Source organism: Vespa crabro, chromosome 14 (genome assembly GCF_910589235.1).
Source record: "Vespa crabro chromosome 14, iyVesCrab1.2, whole genome shotgun sequence".
NCBI classification, from domain to species: domain Eukaryota; kingdom Metazoa; phylum Arthropoda; class Insecta; order Hymenoptera; family Vespidae; genus Vespa; species Vespa crabro.
The window spans coordinates 4,331,937-4,341,020 of NC_060968.1; the positions used below are offsets into that span (position 1 = coordinate 4,331,937).

Below are 9,084 nucleotides of genomic sequence, written 5' to 3' on the forward strand. Positions count from 1 at the left end.
TTTTTATCGATTATTCAGGATAAAGAATTATTAGAGATAATCAAACGAAAAACGCAAAACGAAGTTAAAAACTTGCAAAAGGAGGTTAACATAATGCGTAATAAAATCGAAGAATACAATCGAGATATCAATGAAAATCTTAGATTTTTACAAAACTTAGAAAAAAATACGACGTCATGTAAGAAGGAAGATACTTAAAAATTCTTATTTAAAAAATAAATAATTGAATTTCATTACATACATATATGTGTATATATATATATATTTGTTTTTTGAAAAATTGAAATAAAAAAAATTAATCTTTGAATTTACCGCACTACTATGATCGACAGTTTCGTAGCTTCGATTAAAGATCGCGATGGCGCTACGATCTCATGGAATGCGAAGAATAGTACTAACGCGAGCCGCGTGATGGCGCACCAATCGTTAAAAATGGCGATCACCGGAGAACGATGAAAGCGGATCGATCGTCGCGCCCTCAGTGTCTCGCGATTCATCGATCAGTGTGGTGTGTGTCGCGTTGTTGCTCCCTTCGGCTTTTCGTAGCTTCCTTTTTCTGGCTGCGACTTACGCGGCGGCTCCGAATCGTACTTTATTCGTCCTCGTGAAAACGGCGTTACAGCTGCGGGCTCGACAGGAGCCTACTTGAAAACACATAGAAAAAATGAGACGAAGGATATTGTGGATTCTGGTTAGCACGGCCGTCATTCTCACGGAATGCAACGCCGCTACGGAGGTAGGAGAACGATCATACCGTTTTCTCTCTCTGTCTCTCTCTCTCTTTCTCTCTCTCTCTTCCCCTTTCTCTCATTCTCTTTTCTTTTTTTTTCTTTTAATACCACTTTCTTTCCTAATATTATAATTTCTTTTACGTCATTTCAGCTTTTTTCTTTTTTCCCCCTCATCCCTTGTTTCAATCATACCTTTTTGTCAATTTCATTCGTTAAACGTTCGTTTTATTTTCGCGAACTATATTACGTAAAGTCCAATAATATTCTTATTAATATATACGTTATATAGATAATGTCACATCGAAATCCTACCCTTATCGTAGGACGAAATCCTAACTTATAGGACAAAGGACTTATAGGACGATAGGGGAAAGGAGAGAAATGGAAGAAAGAGAGACGTTTTAAACATTTACTTAAGAAACTATGGATACACTTTTTAGGATAGATAGATAGATGTATATATGTATATATATATATATATGTGTGTGTAAAGAGCCATAAGATATTCGGCGTCTCGCGCGATTTCTTCGTTGCTTTGCACGTTGCCCTGGCCTGGCCTAAAGTGAGGGGTGGGGGCACTTTCTCTCTCTCTCTCTCTCTCTCTCTCTCTCTCTCTCGATCCTTTGCTTTGGATGGTACGAGTCTCGTGTGCACGCTGACACTGGCACGCGCGTAACGCATCTTTCTTCCTCTCTTTCTCTCTCTCATTCTCATTCTGATATTCATTCTCTCTTTTTTTTTTTCTTTTCTTTTTATCCCATTTGAATTTCTTACGAGTTACGCGCGTGTGGTCTCTTACGTTTTACCTGAGGGAGAAGCCGCGGACTCCAAACGGGAGTTAGAAAATGGCGACGGGGCCGACGACGATCCGATCTTCGGCTCATTTCGTCGATCCTCGTCTCGTCCTTTCTCTCTCCCTCTTCCCCCTACCTTCTTCTCTCTTTCTCACTCTCTCTCTCTCTCTCTTTCTTTTTCTCTCTTTCTCACTCTCTCTCTCTCTCTCTTTCTTTTTCTCTCCTTTCTCTCTCTCTCTCTCTCTCTCTCTCTCATCTCTTCTTAATTTCATATATCCTTTATTTCGTATTTTATATTTTGATTTTCTTTTTTTATTTTTTTTTGTAACTTCCATTCTCATATTCCTTTTTATTATTTATTTTTGATAACGTTCGGCGAAGTACGTGACGTAGAGGTCGAAATAAACGAGTAAACAATGATAAATACACGATCGTAATTGTATATGTACGATATGCACGTATATTATTCATGATGATTGGACACGAAGAATCACGTTTTGATTAAAAATAACAAAAGAAAAAGAAAAAAAAATAAACTACGTGTCCTAAGTTAATTTGCTAACGATCATCTTTATACGAACCACTATCTGTCTTTAATTCCTTGTTATCCTTATAAGAGATATTTATTTCTTTTATATTTATATCATAAGAGATAACACACGATGTTTCTCACATATACGAGAAACTCGACCTTGATTAGAGATATACCAAGTCGACCTCGATGACCATCTTGTACGTAGTTGATGCAACCTGGAAAGTGCTACTGTTTTGAAATTAGAACTCGGATATACTCGACGAGTTTCTCGCAAGATAATCTCCTTATTTGGGGTTATTAAACTGGTACGATATCATTATACGAAGAAATTCTACGAATTTTTATAATAATCAATCGCATGAGCAAAAAAATTTTGATCTTGATACGATGCTATATGTCATATATGGTATCTTAAAACTAACAATTTCATTTTTATATACAATTATTATATTCTCATTTATCGTCAATTTTGATTTGTTTGTATCCTCTGTGTATATCCGTGTACGTGCGTTTTTTCTTTTCTTTTTTTTTTTTGTCTTTTTGTTTTCCCTCTGAAAATAATTTTAATTCGGCGAGAAATTCAAACGTAAGGAATCAAATTTTCTCGCACTCTTTATGCTATTATTATTATTATTATTATTATTATTATTATTATTATTATTATTATTATTAATTTTTAATTTTTAATTATTATTATAGCAATCATTTATATGTAAAAGAAAAATGGAATCACGATACACGATATTATATATATATATACTATTATTAATTAAGGATTTTATTCTCAAATAGAAAATCGTTATCATTTATTGTTCATTATTGTATTATCCTTTTTAATTTTGTCGCTTCCAGAAAATAATTTAAATTCAGCCTGGAAATTGATACGTGACAAGTTAAATTTTCTCGCACTCGTTATATCATTATTATTATTATTATTATTATTATTATCATTATTATCATTATCATTATCATTATTATCTCATTAAGTAGTTGGATATACGGTGACGATCAATTGCGCATTGTTATATGAGAGTAAGGATATACTCAACGATGATCTTAAAAGATGATGGACGAAGAGAGAGAGAGAGAGACGAAAAATAAAAAAAAAAAAAGAAGAGAGAGAGAGTGAGAGAATTTCTGTAAGCGCGTTTCTAACGGTAATGTACGAGACAAGGAAAAGAGTCATACGAAGTCAAGACGACGAGCCACCAACGATGTTTTCTTTGATACGCGCACACGTATACATACATACATCGACCCATCCATCCATACATACATTTATACATATATATATATATATATATATATATATATATATATATATATATATGCAGAGAGAGAGAGAGAGAGAGAGAGAGAGAGAGAGAGAGAGAGAGAGAGAGAGAGAGAGATAAATGCGTATACGGTATACAGTAGACATTATTTTCAGGGAGCACGATTTGTTTTGACGAGTGGCTAACGAGTCTGTCTCCTGCATATCCGACTTGCATATATATACATATATGAAAGTCTCGTTTATGTGCATCCGTCTCCCTCCCCCCCCTCTCTCTCTCTCTCTCTCTCTTTCAAATATGCGAATTGTTGGTCTACTCTTTGTTTCTCCAATTCTCTCTCTTCGTATCTATCTATCTATCCATCTATCTATGTCTCTCTCACTCTCACTATTCGTCTGTCCGTCTATCTTTTTCTCTCTTTTACATCACATGCATATATATTTCATTCTCATTCTAACCCCCTCTTCCCTTTTCTTCTCTCTACATCCCCCTTGCCTCACCTTTCCGTCTCTCTCTCTCTCTCTCTCTCTCTCTCTCTCTCTCTCTCTCTCTCTCTCTCGTCCCTTCTTTCCCGTCTCTCCTCTCCTCTTCCTACTCTTCTTGCTTTCCTTTAACCCCTTTGTCACGAGCCCCGGTCACGGATATAATTAATTCCAGTGTATATGGAGCAAAGTGTATGTATATATATGTGTATGTATATAGATGTTATGTATGGGAGTGTGAGAGAGAGAGAGAGAGAGAGAGAGAGAGAGAGAGAGAGAGAGAGAGAGAGAGAGAGAGAGAGAGAGAGAAGGAAAAGGTAGAGAAGGTTTAACGAAGAAGACAAGCCCATTGTCTATCAACTCTTTTACCTAACCTAAGTCCTTTGACTATAGTCCCTTTAGAAGGATCAGCGATCCTTCACGCGATATCATCCCCATTCGACATTGAGAACGTTCATTATCGTTTCGACCCCGTTTATGGTCTCTGCTTTTTGTTTGTTTGTTTGTTTCCTTTATATTTTTTTTTTTTTTTTTCATTTTTGATTTGTTTTTCTTTTTTCCAATCATATTTAAAAACAAAAAAAACATAAAAAGGATTATAATGAATGTTAGTGATAATAATTTTCATTCGAATGAACGTCGTGAAAATATCTCTTTTTGTCGATCGAGGTTTATATACAAGAATATTTTCATCCGATGATGAGCTACTAGTGATGCTGGTTTTGATTATCCTTTGGATTTTTTCTTTTTCTTCTTCTTTTTTTCTTTCTTTCTCTGTTCCCTTTTCTTTTTTTTTTTTTTTCTTTTTTCTTTTTTTACTTCATGCACGATAAGACTTCTAAAAGAATTGATTCTTATTTTTTGTTTGTTTTGTTTTGTTATGTTTTGTTTTTAAGACGAAAAAGAATTTTTATCATTTGACCAGTTTTATTCTCTTTTTAAAGGTTACACGCAGTGTTTTATTATGCGAGATATATTTTAACAGAGAATTATTAATAAGTACGACGAACTTTATACTGAGTTTTAATTATATCCATTAACGTTAACGTTGTAATCGTTAATTCCGATTGTAACATAATTAAAATGAAAATTCTCGATCGTCATTACTTATTATAAATCGAACAAAGTGTGTATTATATCGTCGCGTTAGAATATTATAGAATAGAAATTACTTAGGCCTGTAGAGATGGTATGAAGTGTTTGAAGAAAAAAATTAAAAAAAAAAAAGAAGAAGAAGAAGAAAAAGTAATTCCTTTAAAAAGGAGTAAACAATTGATTGATTTATTAAAATTGTTCAGAAATTTTTGCTCCATCTTTATGTATTATCACGGATAGATTAAAAGAAAAAAAAAAAAATGTCATTCAAGAACTTTTGGTTTACTCTGTTTTATCAAGTGATACAAGCCATACGAGACAGACCACCCCCACCCCACACACACACACACACACATACACACGCACGCATGCATATATATATACAGATAGATGAAGAAAAAAGTGTCACCCAAAAACTTTTGGTTTACCCTTTGTTATCGCGTGATACAAGTCATACAAGCGCACACAGATAGATTAGGGGAAAAAAAAGAAAGAAAAAAATGTCACTTAAGTACTTTTGATTTATCCTGTGTAATCACGTCATACAAATGCGTGCACGTATATACGTACCACACATATACACTTATATTATACTTGTGTACAGATTAGGAGAAAAAAAAAAGGATAACGTACGTCTTTATTATTGTTTTCCGAATTTTGTACTATTTTTTATCACGAATAAATAAATAAACAAATAAATAAATATATATATATATATATATATAAATATATATACACACATGCATGTAAGACGAGAGTAAATTTTCGTTAAAATAGGATATGAAATAAACGCGATATCAATTCAAGTTGGTGTCCATAGACCAACGTCGTCATGGCGGTCGTTCGTTGGGTCGCGTCGTGCCGATCGAGATATAGAGAGCCGCTTCGGTTATTGGGAAAACGTGCCTCTCAATATTGCAGTCTATAATTGAACGCCATTGCCACGTCAACGGAAATAGAATAGAAATTGCTATGGAAATGATTGTGCGAGGGAGCCAGTCTTTTCTATATGCGTTTGCGTGTGGGTTTGCGTATGCGTTTACGTCTACTGAGTATTCGTGATCATCGTCGTGTCTGTGTGTATTCAAAGAGAGAAGGGCACGCGTGCGCGCGTGTGTCGCACACGAGGTATCACGGCTAATCAATCTGGTCGAATTACCCCCTCCCCTTCTCACCCTTTTCTCCCTCTTCTCTCCCTCTTTCTCTTTCTCTTTCTTACCCTTTATTATTAATCCTAGGAGAATGTCCTCTTTATCGATCTTTCGAAAAAAAAAAAAAAAAAAAAAAAAAAAAAAAGGAACAAAAAACAAGTGAAACGAACATTCGCATTTTTTTCGCCATTTTTTCTTCTCTTTTCTTTTTTCTTTTTCCCCTTTTTTTTTATCTCGATTCTTTATTGTTTATTCTAATTTTACGAGACTTGTTATAGTCATTATTACTGTTGTTATTATTGTTGTTGTTGTTGTTGTTGTTGTTGTTGTTGTGTTGTTGTTGTTGTTCGATATTGTTGTTTTTATTAAGCATCAAATACATTTGAGTATAAAATTACATCGTATTAATAAATTTTATCGAAATAATAATAATAATAATAATAAAGTGTTTGATTTATACTATACGTTTCACATTTTTCATTTATATTTTTATCAAAATGATAAAATTGTTATAAATGTAATTATCTCCGATCTTTGTTATATAAGATATTCATTTGATCGTTATCGTACAAATCAAAAACGAAAAAAAAAGTTATCTATCAGCGAGAAAGGCAGAGGGCTAACATTTATAAGATTGAAATCTCAGATAGATATATAAAAAAAAAAAGAGAGAGAGAGAGAGAGACAGAAAAAAGGAGTAGAAAAAACTTCCCGAAGTATTTTATATTTAAACGTATTGTTCGTGATTACGACTTATAGATATTTACCGGATGCGGATCAAAAGTGGGCCAAAGCTTCTTAGATCCGATTAAAAATCAATTACTCTTTTCTTTTCTTTTTTATTTATTTTTTTTTTTCTTCCTTTTTTCGATAAACATTAGCTTGTTTCTTTCTTTTATTATTTTTTTTTCTTTTCTTCTTTTTTTCTTCTTTTTTTAAATTGTAAAACCAAAAGCTTCGCTCATCAAATTATAAGCGTAATTGCAAATCTAAGAAAACTCTCAAAAGAGTTTTGATTTTTATAATAATCTAGAAACTTTCGAGCCATCTAGTAACTTTTGACCCATCCTATATATGAATAACTATATTATATACATACATACATATATATATATATATATGTATATGTATGTATGTATGTATCTACTTAGAACGTCTTTCAGCGCATCTAACACGCATACATATGTACATAGACATACACATGTATGTTTTATATATGTGGTCAGCACTAATGAAACGGGGACATTCCAGCAACGTCATCTTTCCCAGAATGCTGTGTTGAGATTTTTTATACACAAATACACATATATGCGCGCATGTTCACAGAATCATTCTTTATACTGATTCTATGATTAATAACTACTCGAGTTTTCGAAATATCGCCAAAGAAAATAACAATTCCTCGTATATAAACCATATTACATATATGTGTATATATATATATATATATATATATATATATATATATATATATATATATATACATGTATGTAAATATGTAACTTCATTCGTCTCGTTTTGATACCATAAAAGATTAAATTTCATCGTCCGGTTTCATCATAACTTCGGTTTTCATTGCGATAAGATCGATGATTATTCAATCAACATCATCGTCATCGTCATCATTATCCTATTACATGATTTATTAAAAAATATTAAAGCATAATTTTTTTTTTTTTTTTCATTCAATTTTATTTATTATTATTTTTTCTTTTTTCCAGACTTTCACAAACAATGTTTTTTGTGAAAACATCATTGTCAAACTTTCGTTCAAATTATTTTATTTTCTCTCTTTCTTTTCTTTCCTTTTTATTATTATTATTATTATTATTATTATTATTATTATTATTATTATTATTATTATTATGTTTTTTTTTCCTCTCTTTCGATGATTTTTATCTACGTATACACATACTTAATTTATTTGCAATATTCATGAATCGTGTCTCATCTATTATATAGTACTTACATTGTTAACTAATGCGTCATAGTAAATGTATGTGTTCATCGTGTTTAAACTTAATTGTATATTTATACGTGTGCCCGTATCCTTTCGAAGAAAAATTTATTAACGAGTATCCGACTTATGTGTCTTAGAATATAATGCGAATAGTATTACGGAGGCCATTTTTGTAAAAAGCTACGTTTATCGAATTTTAAGTGTTTCAGTTTATTACATTTTATATATATATATATATATATATATATATTTTTTTTTTTTTCTTATACGTATTATTACATATAAATAAAATATATAAAATGTAGTAATTTCTTAGAAATTTTAAAATAAATAGATAATAATTTTTCGTGGAGTTCGTGATTGGGAACACACTCAAATGCATAGAATTATTTTGCAATAATAAAAAGCAAAATGGCTGAAGTATTATTAAAGTCGCTACAGAATTTTTTGTTCACTTGATTTTACTCTACTTTACTCTACTCTCATTCTCCCTCTCCTTCTCTCTATCTCTCTCTCTCTCTCTCTCTCTCTCTCTCTCTCTCTCTCTCTCTCTCTCTCTCTCTCTCTCTCTCTCTCTTTCTTTTTCCTTTTATTATTTTTATAGAACGCGATGCCATCGATCGGACGATTCTCCATAAGATAAAAATATCTCAATGCACTCTTCCCCTTCTCTTCGCTAATAGGAGATCATGTTTCGTATATTTTCTAAACAATCCAAAGACTAAAATGGATGATCTCGATGAATAAATATATTACTTTTATCAGTAAAAAAAAGAATACGATGTACTCTGCTTGTTGATTTACTTCTATCAATGGGGGGGGGGGAGGGAAAGAAGAAGAAGAAGAAGAAGAAAAAAGTAGTCCTTTCTAGTCCCTTTTATTTTTATTCACAGTTATAATGATACTTCATCATGAATTAATTAACTAATTAATTAATAAGTCTATTTCGAGATTGATAAAAATGTAAACAAATGTTTCCCTCCGTCATTATTACGAAAGAGAATATTACATTGGTCGTATGAAAATTATAATAATTATAATAAATGCAATATAATACGTCAA

The 9,084-nt window shown here is 32.0% G+C and overlaps 1 protein-coding gene across 1 annotated transcript in view; it reads left to right on the plus strand.

Moving 5' to 3' along the window:
* Positions 1–474: 474 nt before the first annotated feature.
* The window catches only part of LOC124429242 (syndecan-like), a 28,884-nt gene continuing 20,274 nt past the window's right edge, over positions 475–9,084 (plus strand). The window contains exon 1 of the mRNA XM_046974276.1: positions 475–736. Within this exon, the coding sequence (XP_046830232.1) occupies positions 665–736 (72 nt within the window). The 5' untranslated portion in view covers positions 475–664. The remainder of the gene's footprint in view (positions 737–9,084) is intronic.